The sequence below is a fragment of the Hyperolius riggenbachi genome, chromosome 12 (genome assembly GCF_040937935.1).
Source record: "Hyperolius riggenbachi isolate aHypRig1 chromosome 12, aHypRig1.pri, whole genome shotgun sequence".
Classification (NCBI taxonomy): domain Eukaryota; kingdom Metazoa; phylum Chordata; class Amphibia; order Anura; family Hyperoliidae; genus Hyperolius; species Hyperolius riggenbachi.
The window spans coordinates 17,061,676-17,080,847 of NC_090657.1; the positions used below are offsets into that span (position 1 = coordinate 17,061,676).

A 19,172-nucleotide genomic window follows, 5' to 3' on the forward strand; every position below is an offset into this window, starting at 1 on the left:
GCGATCCAGGGGTCAATAACCTGCTGGTGCTTCCGAATGGCGGGTTACCGCACCAGGTGGGCGGAGCCCATTCCCGGCAGCTGATTGCATCAGTGACGCGATTGCTGCATAATCACGCCCCACCGCAGGTCAGCTGACAGCAGTCCCTAAGTGGTTAAGTTTTAAAGCCAGTGGTTACCCATTTAAAAATCAAAAAGTCAGATACTCACCTAATGAGAGGAAAGGCTCGGTCCTAATGAGCCTTCCCTCTCCTGGTGCCCTCGGTGCTGTGTTGGCTCCCCCGTTTGCGTCCGCCGCCGCAGGGACTTCGGGAGCACTCGGGCTTCCGAAGACGGGCTGCTTCATACTACGCATGCGTCAGAGGGCGCCTGCGTAGTATGGAGCGGCCCGTCTTTGGGAGCCCGAGTGCTCCCTTCGGCTGCGGAAGTGGCAGTATTTGACCAAACTGGTCGAATACTGTCACGGGGGATCCTGCGCGGTACCGGGAGAGGAAAGGCTCATTAGGACCGAGCCTTCCCTCTCCTTAGGAGAGTATCTGACTTTGATTTTTAGAATGGTAAACATTCACTTTAAAGTTTTGCAATGGTAGTCCTTTAATAGGTCAAGTCCAACAAGGGCAACATACCAGCTGCCTGGCAGTCCTGCTTGATTTTTTCAGACATTACTGTAACCATGTAGCCAATCCAGTCCCAAGCTAAAGGTTTAGCATCTGAAGCTTTAAAAGTAGTGAATGAAAAAAATGATACTTACCTCAGGAGGAGAAAGCCTCTGGACCCCAACTAGGCTATGCCCCTCCCTCTGGTGGCCAGGCAATCCAGCACTGCAAAGCCTCCCAAGCACACCATTACCCACCATAGCCTTCCCCAAGCACACTATTATACACCACACATTCCATCTCGCCACCAGAAAAAAAAAAAAAAAAGACACCTGCTGAGTTAAACGATGTTTATTGAAGGCCATGCATTGCCCCCCTTTACAGTACTTGAAATCACTGTACAATAAACTTTGAAACACTGGCTGCATTTTCTAGTACAAAAAAAACTAAAAAGTCTTCAGGAATGTTGAGAAAAATAGTTAACTTAAATAGTGAAAAAGTGCACTACAGTCACTGCCCAGGCAGCGGACAATCAGCATCTCCTGTAGAGACTTAAATAACTATCCTGTTTCTTGAAAAACACAATATAAAGAGCAGGTATGGAAAATAAAATAAAACAAATGTAGACACTAGACTGTGCGTTTTATTGTGTGTAAGCCGCTGGCATCGGGTATCCAATCAAGGCTGGCGTTGTTGTGGCAGTAGTGGCCATTGGGTATGTGTATGCTTGTTGAGTCATTCCATTCTGCATGGTTGCTGTGTACTGCTGGCTTGCGTAGGCCTGGTAGGAGCCATTTTGCTGTGCTCCACCCCGATAGCCTCCTTGGCCGCCCTGTGCATTGTAGCCATTGCTGTAATTGTTCCCGTTATAGGACTGAGCACCGAAGCCATTCTGAGTCTTGCCAAAGTTTAGGGATTTATTTCCAAAGCCATTTTGGGATTTGTTTCCGAAGTCTCTCTTAGCGCCAAAACCTCTGTTTTCCCGGTCCCACCCTCCCCGCTTGCCTGAAGAGAACCTGTCACGACGGTCATTCATTCCTCCACGGCCTCTGAAGCGTCCTGTGGGCATTCAAAACAAAGGTTATGTTAAGAGATGTGTAAAGCTGGTCACTGCAACTAGTAGGTTACATGGGTGCTGAAGGGATTTGAGGGCATCTTTCATGATGCAGCAACTTCCCATCACTTGTATACAATATAGAAATTAGGATTGCAGTCTATTAAACACTGGCCACCAATTCCAGTACCAACACTAGTTTTTAATGACAAAATAGAACCCCTTAACCTTGCCTGTTCTATACTAAACTTGATATTTTGGCATGAGATTCAAGTGCATGATAAAAATGTACCATGTTTCCCCGAATTTAAGACAGCCTCTGAAAGTAAGCCCTAGTAAATATTTCGAGTGTGCTTGAATTATAAGACCTACTCCTAAAATAAGCCCTAGTAAAATTTAGCCTGCATCCCTCTAAAAGAAGTCTCAAGCGGCAGACCTGTTCTCCCGTCCCCCCTCCTGCAGCCTCGCTTTACCTCCAGGCTGCTAGCACTCGTGGCCCCGTCCTGCAGAGAATCCACATCCTCTTTATTGCCGGCATAATTCACACCGCAGATTAGTGGTGACGTCTGGTAAAGGCAGCTAATGTAGCCAATAAGAGTGCTGCCCTATACAGGAAGTAAACAAAGATCACTTCCTGTATAGGGCAGCTCTCATTGGATACATTAGCTGGCTTTACCACACGTCACCGCTAATCTGCAGTGTGTGAATTATGCCGGCAATAAACAGGAGGATATGGATTTTCTGCAGGACGGGGCCACGAGTGCTAGCAGCGGTAAGGTAAAGAGGCGGTGGGGGGACGGGGAGAACAGGTCTGCCGCTTGGGCTGTGTTCAAGCCTGCGAGCGGGCAGGTGGCCGGGGACTGATCGGGGGGTTAAGGGGGAGAGAAGGTCCGACGCTTACGACCTTTTAAGAGGATCTGGACTTTCTGCAGGGGGGGGCCAGGTCTAAGTTGTAAAGCGGGCAGGAGCAGGTCTGCTGCTTGGGGGATCTGCTAGTCTGACAGCCACAAGGGCTCATTTAGCAGGGAGCAGAGGGGGAATCAGCCTATATACACTAAAGGTGATGGCTACAAGACCTCCCCGAAAATAAGCCCTAGCACATTTTTTGAAGGGTAAAATATAAGTGTGTCTTATTTTCAGGGAAACCGTGTTTTATCACTGTGCTAGGTTCGCATGAAAGATCTCATTCAGCACTGCGCCCATCTGCCCTCTAGTGGACAATGCTATCAGTGTTCAATGCTGAACAATGCTTAGCAATTTTCATTCCACCCTGCTGGGAACTGCTTCAGGTTAGACTCATACCCAAGTAGAGGAAAGTTTCTGGCCACCACAAAAAGCTCTGAAGGCTTCCCAAAGAGTAGCAAAGAACTACTTGACCTAGTAGGTATACATGGGACAGTGCAGGATTGGAACAGACTGAGGACTGGGAAGGATCAGCATACCAACCACCTAACCTCTAAAGGCCATGAATTTTAAAACACAATTCTAGTCCCTGAATTCAGTAACTAGCTATTTAACAGGTATAAAACACCAGGTTGTCAGTAGTTTGAATTGTCACTGGAAGCCAGGAGTCGGGCCACAGAGCTCCAGGCTTCAAAGAGGGTTTGTTTTCAATAAGGAGGTGGGGTTTATTAATGGTCAATTCCCAGCAAATAAGTTCTAGTTCCTGAATAGCTTTGTTATTTAACTAGTTTATAAAGAGTACATTAAAAGACTACCAGCAGTATTTTCAAATGCAGAGACAACACTGACCGAATTATAAAATCTGCAGAGGTAAAAATCTCTAAATCTAAGGAGTTCAGTTAGGGCCTGAGCCCACCGATGCAGTTGTATCCGCTTCTGTCCGCTTTTCTGCATCTCTGACATTGATGTTTAACTGAAAAGCGGACACCACTGCGTCAGTGGCTCAGGCCCTTAGCCTTAATTGCACCTTACCTGCCCAAGTATGTAGTTTCTAGTATTGGCTAATACCATGAAGTGCTCCACTATATTGGCCACAATATTAACAGCTGAATGCAGGGTAACCGCTTACCTCTGTCGTCCACCATCTGGAGCAGTTTGGGGTTGATTGTCTGGTTAGCTTCCCTCAGCACAGAGATCAGGTCACCCACTTGTTTGGCATTGTTTGGTGTGAAGAAGGTGTAGGCTGTACCAGTGTTGGTGCTACGAGCTGTTCTGCCAATTCGGTGAATGTAATCCTCTGAGGAGTTGGGGTAGTCATAGTTTATGACAAATTTGATGTCTTCCACATCTGTAAAGTGTTGAAGCGTGGCAAATAGAGGCAAAAATGATATTTGCACACCACAACAGCCAGAGCAAAGATACAAGTTAGAGTAAATTCTCAGCAGGAAGCCTGACCTGAAAGAAAGACGTTAAAGATACCACTACTAAGTCATTACACTACTCTGCACCCAAACTGCTTACCGAGAGGATTCAACTCCCCACGACTCCCTACCAAATGACATCTTAGCTTCTCCGCAGTACGGCTCCAGCCTCCTCATGTGCGCCACTCAGGACCATCAACGAGAATATTTGCCCGAGGTCCCCACACACTCATTAGAAGCTCACTCTGGCCAACCACTGCATTTTTGTCTTGCCAAGACCCAACAAACCACCGTCTCCCCATGTCTAATCACGGGGGAAACTCACCGGTAGCGCGGGCTATTTTATGAAACATGTCTCGTCTAGGCAAGAGATTTCCAAGAAGCCAACGTGTCCCCTCTGGGCTGGTCTTGACATGACGACTACGGTACAGGCGAGGGAGGATGGTGAGAGGATTGCAGAGGTGAGGAGGGCTGCTCCACTTGCCCCCTCTACAGAATCATGTGCCAGTACTCAGCCGCCAATCATTCTCTACAAGAGGCTTACAATGTAACGCTCTCCTGGGGGCCAGATCCTCACCGAATCTCTCCTTGTGTCTAACAGTACTGCTATGACTAGCATGCAAAGCATGAGCGGAGAGGGAAGATGGGGAGAATGATAGCGGTTATTTTTGGTTGTAACTGAAGTTTTCAAAAAGGCAAGAGACTTTATAGTAGACTACTGGCACACGAAGTTCAAAGCTTTCCACCTCTACCCGACTGGCAGCAGTACCAGCCGATTTTGCACTATTCCTCCGTCCCCTTCGAGTCCTCCAAATGTCATGCCTAGGCCAGGCCTCAAAGACAGCACCTTTGTGAAAAAAACTGAGAATTGCAGAGGTTAAAGAAAGCAGTCAACTTTCTTTAAAAAAAATAAACCAATCCTGAAGCAGACACGTGACATGCAGTTGATACTGACCTAGACCACGGGAAGCTACATCTGTGGCGATGAGGATTGGTGACTTGCCGTGTTTGAATTCTGTAGAACAAATACAAATATTAAGCAAGGGCACTAAACTAAATTCTTGAAATAATTCAGAAGAATTGGAAGAGTACATACCATTTAAAACCCAGTCTCTCTCCTGCTGGCTTTTGTCACCATGAATCCCCATTGCAGGCCACCTGCATTAAGAAAACAGATTTTCATTGAGCTTTCAATGTTTACTAGATTCAAGGCCTCGTATTACTGTTCTGTACTTTCATTTGGCTACAGGGGCTGGAAAATTCTAACATTCTCACTGTTTCAGCCCTTCACCTACTGTGATGCACAGCTCTGCATATCCTTATCGTGGATTGTTTTAGCAGTTTTCACATTCAGTCTACATGATCTGCACAGCTTTAAAGTTAATCTTGAAGAGTTCTGAATATAGCAGTGGCTTAGTAATCAGATGTCGCCTTGCATGAAAGGAGTCCACAGCAAAAATTGTTTTATTTTGATTGTGTGACCAGAAGCACTCCAGTCAGCTTTCAGATGCTCTAGTGGCATCACTCTCACTGTTTAAACATGTAAAGAAAAAAATTACATAACTGGGGCTTCCTCCAGCACCCTCCACACTGATCAATCCACAACATCCTTCACCTTGTTTGCTTGTTAGAAGCTCCACCTGGCGCCCTGCTCAAATTAGGAGCATACTGCACAGAAGCAGAATGCTTTGAGTTGCAGGACTGCCTTCTGACTTGCCAGAGTTTCTACTAGGCAAACGAGTAGGTGGAGGGTGGTATGGGAGCGATTGGTGCTGAGGTGGCTGGAGAAAGCCCCATGTATGCATATAACTATTAAGAACGGACCTTAAAGAGGAACTTCAGTGTTTGCCCATTGCAAAATCTTTAAGCCCCTGATTTATATTCAGACATCACATGGTGACATTTTTACTGCTGGTAAGTGATTTAGCTGCTGCCTGCTTTTTTGGCAGTTGTAAGCAGCTATTTCCCACAATGCAACAAGGTTCACAGACAGGAAGATGCCAGGACCATGGTTCTTCCGTTTGTGGGAGGGGTTTCACAGCATCAGCCAATACAGAGAAACCTGATCTGTTTGTGAAGAGGAATAGATTTCTCATGTAAAAGAGGGTATCAGCTACTGATTGGGATTAAGGTCAATTATTGGTCATGGTTTCTCTTTAAGAGCTCATCCAAAGCCATTTGAACTCAGCCTACATTTACACCTACACTGAGATAGCATAATGTGACAAAACCTAGGACAAGCAAAACGGTCCATACATGACAACGAATGCAGGCTTCTGGCTATAGGGAGACATGTTCTGTACACACAAGTCAAGTCATTAACTGCACTTACCCATCCCTGCGCAATTTCCGTGTGAGATCATCACAGCGTCTTTTGGTCTCCACAAACACAATGGTCTTGTTTTCCTTCTCACTCATGATCTCCTCCATCAGACGGACAAGCCTGCAGGGTTACACCAACCAATGTCAAACATGTAGCGGTTCTGCCATGCCACCATATAATGTACACATCATTTGTAAGCTTCAGCCAAATAGAATTGTAAAGTTTCATAAAGCTTAAGTGAACCTTTTCATGTTACCCATACTAAGGCCATCACAAGGTAGGTTTCCCAATCTCCACTATCCCACTGAATCATGTGTTCCTATAGGTAGCTGTATTGCTTAGACAGGAATGGAAGCTAGAAGATGCCCTCAACTCAAATATTGTTAAGGAATGCGGTTCTCAAATGTTGAATAGGTTGAAAACCCCATTAAGGGTCTCAGTGTAACCCAGATGAATCACCACAGCCATCAAGTTAAGCTAGAAAGCACTCAATTGGGGCATCTGCTAAGATCTAAGATGCCATACCCGGCTACGTTTAAGATTCATTAGCTTTTATTTAAAGCTCTAGAACTACTCAGGTTGGATGATTTTATTCCAACTCAACAGTCCTACCTCCTTACAGCGGACTCAGGAATTATTTTCAAAAGCCTTCCATGGACAGTACTGTCCCATCTGGCACACAGGCAAGTATGCTAGCCAACATCTGTTATCTAAATAAAGGTATTCACTCAAGACTGCTTTAAGCTGCAAGCCAAGCAGAAGGAATGTATTACACGTACTTGTCATCTTTCTCCACATCATTACAAACATCAACGATCTGAAGGATGTTGTGGTTGGCACTCAGTTCTAGGGCTCCAATGTTAATGTGCACATATTCCTTTAAGAAGTCTTCTGCCAGCTGTCGCACCTCTTTTGGCCAGGTAGCACTCCACATCAAAGTCTGTCTGTCAGGCTGGAGGAGACAGGAGCAGTCAGGAGAACATTCCACAGAAAGCAGAGAAGGTGAAATATAACAGATGGGTACTTACTCGAATCTGTTCAACAATCTTCCTAATCTGGGGCTCAAATCCCATGTCCAGCATTCTGTCTGCTTCATCAAGGACAAGGTAGGTGCATCGGTCCAGATTGGTTTTCCCAGCTTCTAAGAAATCTATTAAGCGGCCAGGTGTAGCAATGCAAATCTCAACACCTATTTTTAAAAAAAGGGAGGCAGAGTATTAATCTAGTAAACAAAGTAGATCAGAGCTACACAATATCCTAGTCCTCATCTCACCTCTCTCCAGATCACGAAGCTGTGGTCCTTTGGGTGCACCACCATAGATGCAGGTAGATCTTAGGCGGCAAGCTCTGCCATATTCGGCTGCAACTTGTTGCACTTGCTGAGCCAATTCACGGGTAGGTGCCAGCACCAGGAGCTGAGAAGGGAGGACCAGAGGTCAGTGATGGCAAGAAACTTTAGACAAAATTATTGATTGTAAGTATGGTTTACGTCAGTCAGGATATCTGCCTACAAGTCAACCTTTCAACACACCCCATTTTTTACAGAACCCTGATCATATTCACATCACATATGGAGGTTCTACAGTTCGCTCTTAACCCATAATGTAGGAGATGGCTGGAAAAGAGATGCAGATAGCACTGAAAACTACTCTTCCCTCCTACCTAGATGCTAGTTTGACATACAGTATGGTAATCAAGGTTCTTCATAGTGAGGTGATCTGATGCTGGGAATACATGGGTTTTTTCTGCTCGATAGATTTTGCCACTCAATTATTTTATCTTCTGCTCATTCTCTTTCCATTCACCTCTATCAGGAATTGAGCAGCAACATGATCGAACATGTCGGAAATTATCCAACAATCTGCCAAAAAAACGACCTGTGTATTCCCAGCATATGGTACACAGCTAGCATTTTAAAAGGCTACGAAAATGGACCATTTGCAGATATGGGCCATTTAATTTGGAGAAAAAAATTCTGAAGAGAATTATGGAGAGCGAAATAGATACTCTTGTGGAATACAATTTTTTTCCAAACTAACATTGCATAAAACCAAAGACTGGTCTTTATGTAATTTGACTATATTTACACCTCACTGAAACTAACTGAAATGGTTGGGCTGCAGGACATATAGTACACTGATAATTCTGGTTTAGCCAAGCTTGTAAGTAGCTAGATTAAGTTAAATGCTATTAACCCTCCCAGTACCTTGAAAATCACTCCAATGGTTTTAGCCACGATATGCTGCATTATAGACCATATATGAAATTTGGGGATCAAGTCCAAGTCATTATATAAATACTACCCAAAAATATATCATTTCAGAGGTCATGTCCTTTGAAAGGCATTATAAGAAGATACTTACAATAGGCCCATCTCCTCGCTGTAGGAATGGCTGATGATTAATGTGGACAATTCCAGGAAGCAGATACTGAAAAGAGAAAGGCATCACTTATTATGGAGGCACACATGTTTATATCCATTTCTCATTGTAGGCCTAATCAATCTTAGGAATTAAGGATATGGTGACTGCTATATTTATTCCCTTTAGTCAGACCAGTGTTCTCCCCAGAGCCTTTTAACTGGGCGGAGCGCCCGGCTGGTGGTCAGTCCCCGCCCGGCTGCTGTGATCACTATCACTAATCCCTGTCTACGGCATATTTGCCGTCCTCCACACTCATCCAGCACAAGTGCGCAGCGGCTTTGGCATTGGAGCTGGCCGCTGTCACTCTGATACAATCTCCGCCCTCCTCCTCAGCTCCTGACATTACAAGCCAGCCAGACCGCGGGAGCTTTGAAGAGGTCGGGGCATACAGAGAAAGAGCCGAGAGAACGTGGGCTTGCTGTGTTCCCTCTGATGAGTCACTGATCTGCCGGAGTAGTGCAGAGAACGGGCTCTCCTCCTTCTGTCTTACCATCATGCAGGAATTTTCTCAGCACGTTCCCCAGCCTCCCCCGATCAGAGGTCACAGCACAGAGAACAGCGTGGAGCAACGCTCATTCATGCCGGGGAGAGCAGCAGCAGGGCAGATGGTTATCTGATATCAGTAATGGCCCCCCAGCAAAGGAATCCTTGTGACTCAGCTGCCGTCTCTCAAGACAGGTATTAGAAAACTTTACAGCTAGCTACTACTGCTTCCCTTCCCCCACTGCTCTGCCTGGAGAGGTTACATAGCTAGCTGTCCTGGACATCAGTCTGCAGACTTCCTGCAGTGTGCTGTGCACTCACATTTTCTTTTCTGCATTAGTCTGTTTCTCACTCTCCCTCTTACACATTTTCCTCTGTCTCTTACACACTTTCTCCCTCTTTTTTTCTTTCCCCTTTCCCAGTCCTTTTCACACTCTCTCTCGTCCCTCGAAGGCAATCTATCTCCCAGACTCACACCTATTCCTCTTCCCTTCAGTTTGTATTCACCTTTTTCTACTCAACCCCCCTCTGTCCTCTATATACTGTATTTCCTGTATACAGTATGTATGTCTGCTTACCTGTACTTGATTTTGTTTAAGGGTAGAAGCCACAGCAGAAACCCCCAAGCACTTTTATGTTCCTTTGTAGTGCATGTTGATTAGCATAGACAAACAACAAGCATGTCTACACTGGGTTTACTACTACTGTCAGCCAAAATTATTGTGAGACTTTTTGAATGAGATAACAAAACAGTCTGTGGGGATGTGTGGTTTTGGCCCTAATTAGTCACCCTGTCCACAGCCCCTTTCTGGCATTAATCCGGCTTTGGCAGCACTTTATCTGATTGCCCATCAAAACAGCACCACTCAGTGCAAGATGCCTCTTTCTCCATTAGCATCATTTAGTGTAATCCTCTACCCCTATCAGCAGCGGCTAGCATGACTACCTCACCAGGTAACAACCAGCGTGCTCCACCTACTCTTCTCCCCAGCAAGCAGCACCCAGCATGATCCTCCCTCTCCATTCTCACCTAGTAGTAGCAGACAACATCACCCTCCTTCCCCACACATGGTGACCGTAAAGGGAAGCAGAGAGGAAGGATAGGGAAAAATAGGAAAAGGTTTTATACATACCTGGGGCTTCCTCCAGCCCCATAAGCCTGGATTGCTCCCACGCCGCAATCCTCTGCTTCCTGTATCGCCGGTACCGGGCCCTGTCACTTCCGGCGGGCGCGACCAATTGTCCGCATCACAGGGGCTCCCTCCATACCCTTACGCATGCGGCTGCGCAGTTTGCAGCTGCACGCGTAGGTATATGGAGGGAGCCCCTGTGATGCAAACAATTGGCCGCGTCCTACGGCCGACTCGCGGAAATGACAAGACCCGGTACCGGCAGATCCAGGCAGCGGGGGACGTGGCGTGGGAGCGATCCAGGCTTATGGGGCTGGAGGAAGCCCCAGGTATGTATAAAACCTTTCCCCCAACGTCTCTGGTTCCCTTTAATTTCCCACCCGGCTACTTTTTCATGCCACCCGGCTGGAAAAAAATTCTGGGGAGAACACTGCAGACTAAAACTAGTGCTTTGTAAGAGTACTTGTAAAAGGTAAAGAACAGAACAAAACATCAGGCCCTAGGCAATGTGACAGTGGGTACATGTAAGAGTGATGTGCAGGTACTCTGCAGGGGAATGAGGAGATTCTTCCTCTATTACACATCTGATCATCTATCAGGCCCTAGGCAATGTAAGTGTGGGTACATGTAAGAGTGATGTGCAGGTACTCTGCAGGGGAATGAGGAGATTCTTCCTCTATTACACATTCTTCATGCACAATCTGAACCAGGTTTATGGGTGACAGACAACACCTGTTCAATGTGCACAACATTCTCAGTGGATTCCCTGCAGCTCTGTGGGGAGAGCATATGTATGTGTAACAAACATGACAGATGAAATTAAAGTTTTATACATACCTGGGGCTTCCTCCAGCCCCCTTCAGGCTAATCAGTCCCTCGCTGTCCTCTGCCACCCGGATCTTCTGCTACGAGTCCAGGTAATTGAGCCAGTCTGGCGTAGTGCGCATGCACACTCTGCCGCCGGGAGCGTACTACACCTGCGCAGCACTATTGCGCAGGTGCAGAACGCTCCTGGCTGTGGAAGCGGCATGCAGCTGGACTGCGCTGGCTGCTGAATTACCAGGACTCATAGCAGAAGATCTGGGTGGTGGTGGAGGACAGTGACTGACTGATTAGCCTGAAGGGGGCTGGAAGAAGCCCCAGGAATGTATATAAAAAAAAAAAAAAAATTCTGTCTCAGGTATCATTTAATTTGTAGTCACCAAACCAAATTTTAACATATCAAATTATTTGATTTCATGAGCAAAGAGTGCGTACATTTGCATAAATCAGAATCAATGCAGATTTCCATCTCCTTGACCATCTCTATTAGTGACACGGCTACACATCAGGCTTTATACTTACAGCATAGATGTATATAGATAGATAAGATTCCTGTGTACACATCTATACAGCAACTATCAGATGTTTATATCTGACTTTAAAAATATGGGGACTGCTTTATTGAAGCAGCACAAGTAACTAATTTTGATAGGTTTATTTCATTGTTGGACTAAGCACAGCTATTACTGTATGTATAATTTATGATGACTATTATCTGAGAAAGAACTCATTTTCTATTTTAATTACAGTTTAAATTCATTAGGAGTCGGTGCATTTTTTCCCCCGACTCCAGGCACCCAAAATTGACCCGACTCCACAGCCCTGGTAAAATGTCCTGTAGAAGCTGGGTTAGGAGAATTGGGACAGCTCTGGGAACAAGGATTCAGCCTATAACTTACAAAAACCTACAGATACAGTGTTAGAAATGGCTTTATGGTGAACAACTTTGTCTTAATTAGTGCATGTACTGTCACCTAGCAGGGATCAGTACATGATCTCTTGGGCAACAGTACTGTGCTAATGCTGTACAGATGCATCAATACCTTGCAGGCTAGTGGTGCACCTGTTGCTACAGAGGGGGTGGAGAGTGAAAGACCATGCATTCCAGCAGGTGGGGAAGACAAGGGTCAGGCATGGGGATTATGTCAGGTGGCCGCTGTACACATGCTGGAGTCACTCACGATTCTCTGGGCTGAGGCAGTCTTTCCTGCCACAGCAGAGAACAGAGCTTATGTTTCTTTAATTCATATTTATAAACAAAAAAAAAACAAAAAAAAACTTACTGAAAGTGTTTTTCCAGATCCAGTCATGGCCACGCCAACCATATCCAGTCCGCTCAGGGCAACCGGCCAGCCCTGGCTCTGGATAGGAGTTGGTTCTGTGAAGTTCTGACGTCTAAGGACATCCATGAGGCTGTCTGCTGGGGATAAAAGAAAGGTTAGAGACTACCTAGTGATACTGTGCAAGAGTAGTTTGTGTGTACAGAACGGTGAAAAAGTATTACCAGGAAAGCAGGCCTCATGGAAGGTGAACACTGGCTTGGGGCAGTTGTATCCACGGACAGTGATTTCCTTACTCCTCCGGTATTGCTCAATTTCTTGCTGTAAGAAAAAGGTTCGACTTAGCACCAATAGTGCAAACAGCAGCTACTAGTACTACTCAGTAAGAAAAGCTGCAGCAGCCTACAGAACCTGAATTTGGAGATACCAGCCATTTCACATGTAAATGCCTCCAAATCTGCATTGTTATTCATATGCCTTTGCCACCCAGCAACTATAATGAAGTAATCTCCTCAATGACCTAGTAATTAAGTCCACTATACTCTGGAATATGTTTGATTAAAGGGAAGGTTCAGGGTGAGGGGGAAAAAAAAAATCCACTTACCTGGGGCTTCCTCCAGCCCGTAGCAGGCAGGATGTGCCCTCAGTGCTCTCCGGCGGCCGACCTGGCCAGGTTGGGCTTCTGCGTTTCACGCGGGCGCGATGGCGTCACCGGACGTCCTCCGGGCTGTACTGTGCAGGCTCAGTAGTTCTGAGCCTGCGCAGTACAGCCCGGAGGACGTCCGATGATGTCATCGCGCCCACGTGTACCTGCTGACGCCGGACCTGCCGTGTACCTGCTGACGCCGGACCTGCCGTGTACCTGCTGACGCCGGACCTGCCGTGTACCTGCTGACGCCGGACCTGCCGTGTACCTGCTGACGCCGGACCTGCCGTGTACCTGCTGATACGCCCGCTGACTTCCGGAACTGCCGTGCCTGCTGACCCCGGACTTGCTGTGTGCCTGCTGACCCCAGACCTGCCGGGCGCCCGCTGACTTCCGGAACTGCCATGCCTGCTGACCCCGGACCTGACATGCGCCCGCTGACTTCCGGAACTGCCGTGTGCTTGCTGACCCCGGACCTGCCATGTGCCTGCTGACCCAAGAACTGCCATTTTCCAGATGACCCCGGACCTGCCGTGTGCCTGCTGACCCCGGACTACCCATGGGCCTGCAGCAGCTTTCATCAGCAGAATCCCCTGGCGACTTCCTGACCACCAGTTCAGCCATGTGCCTGCATAGAGAGGGCTGCCAGATGTCACTCCCGATGCGTATGTACAAACGTTGTTTATCTCCAGACTAGTGTAGATGGCATTGTTACTGCAGTGAGGGGCAGTATTGTTATTGTATTGGGGGGCAGTGGGAATTAGTGTAGGTGGTATTGTTACTGTAGTGAGGGGCAGTGGGTATTAGTGTAGGTGGTAGTGTTTAGGGTAGGTGGTATTGTTACTGTAGTGGGGGGCAGTGGGGATTAGTGTAGGTGGAATTGTTACTATAGTGGGGGCAGTGGGGACTAGTGTAGTTGGTATTATTACTGTAGTAAAGGCAGTGGGGATTAGGGTAGGTAGTATTGTTACTGTGGTGGGGGTGGGATTAGTGTAGGTGGTGTTACTGGAGCAGGGAGGCAGTGGGGATTACTATAGTTGGTGGTTACTGTAGCTTTGGGGCAGCAGGGGTTAGTGTAGCTGGGGGTCAGCAGCGGTTACTTTAGCTGGGTAATGTGGCTTAGATAGAGTTGGGAGGGGGGAAGAGGTCCACAAGACTTCCCTGCACCATGGACACACCAGGTTTAATATATTTGTTTTTTTCCCTGGTTCTTGCCCTCTAAACCTAGGTGCGTCTTATGGTCAGGTGCGTCTTATGGTCCGAAAAATACGGTATGTACAATTTTTGGAGCACATTTGTATATACAGAATGGAAACTGTAGTGGGGTTGAGATCTACCATGAAGTCCTCCACGATCTACTGGTAGATTGCGATCTACCTAATGGGCACCCCTGGTGTAGAGTCTAGACAGCCCCAGTCAGGTTTTGTACACCAACATTCCCAGAGGTAAGCAATTAGGAACCAGGTACTGAGCTCTTACCGGAGTTCTTCTTGCAGCATCGGGGCTCTCTTGATAGAAGTTCTTCTCGAATTTTGGGAGAGTTTCCAAGTTCCATTTCTTCTTGACAAGCCGCTCACCTGGGTTTCCATATTTGCCAGATGATCCTCCACTTCTGTTCCCACCAAATCGGGGAGCTCCGCCAAATCTGAGAAAAGAAAAAGATTTCATCAACACAATAGTAGCAACTGAGTGTTATTTTACAGCATTAATCAGCAGTTTTGGCCACTAACAGCTCTTAGCTGTTCCACTATCTACAGTCACTACGTTCCTTACAGCAGTAATTCAGCCATCTGCAGCACTGGGGCTTTCATTGTCAATGCGCAATTCTAACCTTTTTACACAAGACACCCCTATAAACTACCAGAGCAGACCTCATGTCACCAGCCCCATCACATTCACGCAACTACCACTGGCCATATTCCAATTATGCACAGTCTAACAAATACAAAATCCAGCTTGCATAACTTAATGTTAATTTTAAGATTAGAGTTATTGCTGTCCAAAAGTGCATTTGGCATAACTAGCCTGGCAATAGCTTTTATCTCTTCCTGACTCAGTAAAAAATTCAGAGTAATCAGATCTACCAGGAATAAGAGGGAAAATCTGAGCGCATGGCCTGCTTTACCAAAATCCCAGCAAGATTTAAGGCAGCACCTCACAACGGGCTCTATTCTCAAAGACTTCCCGCATGCGGTAAAGTACATGTGGGAAGTTTGCACCCAAAATACCGTCAAGTTGGAATTCTCAAAATGTTCCGCATGCGGAAAGTGTGGTAAAAGTGCGGGATTCATGCGGAAAACTTTCCGCAAAAGTCGGTATTTTCCGCAATAAAAGATCAATTCTCAAAAATGTTCAGGCGCATCATTCCTTCGTTAATTACCGATTTTTTATCACCTACAAGTAGTAGGTGATATATTCCGGATCCCATTGACTTCAATGAAGTGTGGAGGCTTAAGGGCTGTGCTTGCTGGACTTTAACACTTTTTCATGCGACCTTTTTACCGCATCATTCCCGCATGAATAATGGCTGTTTCCGCATCTTTTTTCCCGCATGCGGAAAACATGCGTGAATGTGGAAAAAATGCGGAGTTTACCGCTGGCGGGAATATAGTGGTAAAATTTTGCATAAAATTTGGCTCTTTGAGAATAGAGCCCAATGAATTGTTATTTTCCTGGAACAGACCAATGAAAAACACAGGACAGTCAGGAAGTTAAATCTCCAGCAGGAACAACATGTCAGAACAGGACATGTTTAATTGTCCACCTCAAAATTCTGCTCTTCCTTAGGCAGTAAGAGCCTAACATGTTGTATAGCTTCCCAACAATAAATTGGTAGAAACTCATTTTGTGCAACTAGCTGAGTGAGGGTAGTCAATACTTCAGCTTTCCACAATTACAAATATATAGAATCTAGGCCGACAGCTTCAGGCAAAGACCCCACTTGTGTTTAGATTGCATTTGTCAGTTTACCATAACAAGCTTCTACTGCATTAATATCAGTCTAGCTTCATAAGACTATAAAAAAGGGCAGATCCACAAGTGACCCGTAATAAGGTAAACGCAGGACATATATTTAGATGTGAGTCATGATCTCAATCTCAGGTCACCGTTCTAACACGACTGCTTTGTGCTGCGTCACAGGGCGCAGGCGCAAGCTCAGCTGGGTGTGGAGATTGTGATGCAAGCCGCAGTGATGTAATCAGAGGAAAGATCAGACGCAGCACAGCTACATCCTCTTCCAAGAAACACAAAGGCTTTCCGAGAACAGGCTGTACCAGCAATTTACCAGGAACTCACCAGCAGTACACGACGCGCCATTTCACCAAACAACCTCCACCTCCCACAAATAAAACCACCAATGTCCCAGAGCATTGTCTAGCCAAGCAGTAGCTCCAGAACATTGGAGAAAAAGGCAACCCCTACAATCTCCAGCCATAAGCACCGCCTCCCGTCTACACAGCCAAGATGAATAACCCACCCGATTCCGGCTGTGTGAGTCACCAAGCTGTGCGTCATACATGAAACGTCTGATCACCCAGTGGAAACATTAATCCGGCGTACATTACATGCTGGGAAACACCTCTATACAGATTTCCATATAAAACCTGCATACTTGCCGAAAACTCCAACTCCAGCCATTAAAATATCTATGCCCATAAAGAACCAATAATTAACACATTTGGGTACAGACTTAAATAAGCCTCACAGGATTTATAAAATATGAACTGTATATACACAACTCTGCTTTATGTACATTATTGCTGGAGGCACCTATTGTAAATACATGTAGTCTATGCTACCTGCTACGCACCAGTCACTCTGAACAGCACTATGGAAACCTCCGGCTGCAGCATAAAAAAGGCGCATTAAGGCCTCTTGCACACTGCAAGCAAATCAGATTCAGATTCAGATTTTTAATCTGTTTTTACATCCGATTCAGATTTTTAATCTTAACTGCATGCTGCGTTTTTTGATCCGTTTTTCTGTTGAATGTATTCAAGGAAAATCGGAAACGGAATCGGAAAACGGATTTGCAGTGTGCAGGGAGCCTAAGATTGCTAATAACTCACTAACTATACAACCCTGCACCCCATAGTTTCCAACAGCCAGTTAGATCAAATTAATCCATTTTCCAAACCACCATCAATATGGTTAGCAGGTTTCAGCCGTTAATTGATCTGGCTAATCGTTTTCCACATTTCTGATCAAATAACCTAGTACAGGTCCGTTTTAGCACGCAGTGGGAAGACACTCATTAGCTGACCATTAATACAATCCCATGAAATAACGATTGGCCACAGGATTGTATTAATAGCCACCTTAAGTTTGAGCACTTCCCGACTGCCATGCTAAAAGAGAGATGTGTAGAAGAATGTATTTAATGTGCTAAACTAAATAAATTGGAGTCAACTTTCTTAGGCACACTCTAGTACCTATAAACCCTAGTGCCAATGGTCCTTCAAATCTACACTTGCTATTTATGCCTTGAAGCAAGGCCTTGGTCTAGTGCTTGCCTTGTTAGTAAACTGTTTTACAGCAGCATAAATACATCACCACAGAAAATATAAAAACAAACTTTATATTAAAAATTTTTACCACCAATGTAATACATCTGGTCAACTAAAGCCCCCCAATATGCAAGACAGTATCAGGGATCACTATAATGCCCTCCTACAGCCAGGCACATCACCATTGCTGGTTACACAACACAATACCGCGTTAGATAACGATTCCATCAGGCAGCAGAAACATAAGCAAGTGCAGTATACTGAAACTACACAAAAAAACCAACCACCGTCTGCCAATCACAGTGCCCTCCCTAAAAAGGCCAGCCCTCAAACCCCATTTTACCATACAGAGGATACAGTACATGGCATCCATCTTAGATTTCCTCCCCATCACACATCCACCTTTCTGATCCTAAAATGTCTATATGAGAAAAAAGGAACACAACCAGATCTCATACAGAGATCACCACCCAAGCAGCCCTCAACGTCACATCTTCACACAAAGTGGCCATTGACAATACAATTCCTTAAAATATACATAATACCAAACTGCATCAATACAATCCCTTAAATTTGATGGATTTGGATAGCAGCTGAATAAATCCGATTAATCGTTTCTGATCGATCATCCAGTCATAAGACCAACAGGAGAAAAATCAATAATCAGATTAACCAGACTCAGATCATTAAAGACCACCTTTCCCCCCATAGACCTCAATACAACCCACACAAATCCTCTACCACTTCTCTATAGTGATTACCCCCCATAGACGGCGATCGACTACACCCCAAACACCGATCACTGCGCCACATCACAGGCAGCCACTAATATAATCTCTAAGCCGATTATTTCCAGGAAAGCATTGATATCGCGTGTATTGGTTTCCTATCCGCACATATAGGCGGGAATCCTCCCAGTAACAGCTGCGCAGGGACGGTTACTCGGCTGACGGTCTCTCCGGCGGCCATCTTGTGGTGAGAAGACAAAGAGCCGCCATCTTGTGCGACAGCCGCATGGAGCCGCCTGGCTTCCCTCAGCCGAGCGCGCTGCCCCGAGAGAGGAGTCCGCCATCCCCCCTCCGCTTACTCGGTGCTTCTCTCCCCCCACAAACACCACAGCGAACGTCCGAGCGGCACAACAAACCGAAATACAAAAACCGAATAAAAGGCTATAAATAGCAGCGCGCGCCGCGCCAGACAACACTCTCCGGCCTCCTCACCCTCGGGGTCTGTCGTTGAATCCAGGCATGTTGCGCGGTGTACCGGCGTAAAGTGATCCGGTCGTCTCAGGCGGCTGAAGGAGGAAGGTGTGAACGCTTTGCCGGCCGGTTAAATAGAGAGAGAGAAGCCGGTTAAGCGCCGCCCTATCAGCGAAGCCTGCTCACCGTGACGTCACCCACATTCCTCCGCCGCGGCCGGATCTACAGCTCCGCCATGTCTGCTGAGGGCGGGCTCCGCCCCCCTACTGCGCCACTTGTACGGCCCAGCGGCGCCAGCTTCACCCTCTTCGAGGCAGTTTTTAGGGGAGAGGAGAGGGACTGAGGGAGAACCGGGGAGCCGTAATAACGTTTCGGGGAAGAAGAA

At 46.3% G+C, this 19,172-nt stretch overlaps 1 protein-coding gene across 2 annotated transcripts; it reads right to left on the reverse strand.

The window, feature by feature from the left end:
* Positions 1–931: 931 nt before the first annotated feature.
* Positions 932–18,948, reverse strand: DDX5 (DEAD-box helicase 5). Of its 2 annotated transcripts, none has more exons than XM_068262858.1 (13): positions 18,809–18,948; positions 14,560–14,725; positions 12,659–12,755; positions 12,438–12,571; positions 8,660–8,725; positions 7,570–7,711; positions 7,325–7,485; positions 7,076–7,248; positions 6,306–6,416; positions 5,070–5,131; positions 4,929–4,988; positions 3,682–3,900; positions 932–1,654 (listed from the first exon to the last, which is right to left on the reverse strand). In XM_068262858.1, the coding sequence occupies exons 1-13, from the start codon at positions 18,835–18,837 to the stop codon at positions 1,239–1,241; spliced, it is 1,836 nt and encodes a 611-aa protein (XP_068118959.1). In that variant the 5' UTR covers positions 18,838–18,948; the 3' UTR covers positions 932–1,238. The 2 variants fall into 2 exon arrangements, with proteins under 2 accessions (XP_068118959.1, XP_068118958.1); XM_068262857.1 differs by having other exon boundaries at positions 12,438–12,574.
* Between the last annotated feature and the right edge of the window lie 224 nt (positions 18,949–19,172).

Excerpts from the sequence above, each read along its gene's own strand:
- DDX5 (XM_068262857.1), bottom strand. The coding sequence starts at position 18,837 with ATGCCTGGATTCAACGACAGACCCCGAGG. Across the intron at positions 8,726-12,437 it reads GATCTGGAAAAACACTTTCA|TATCTGCTTCCTGGAATTGT; the intron begins GTAAGTTTTTTT and ends TTCTCTTTTCAG. Across the intron at positions 7,249-7,324 it reads AGATTGTTGAACAGATTCGA|CCTGACAGACAGACTTTGAT; the intron begins GTAAGTACCCAT and ends TGTCTCCTCCAG.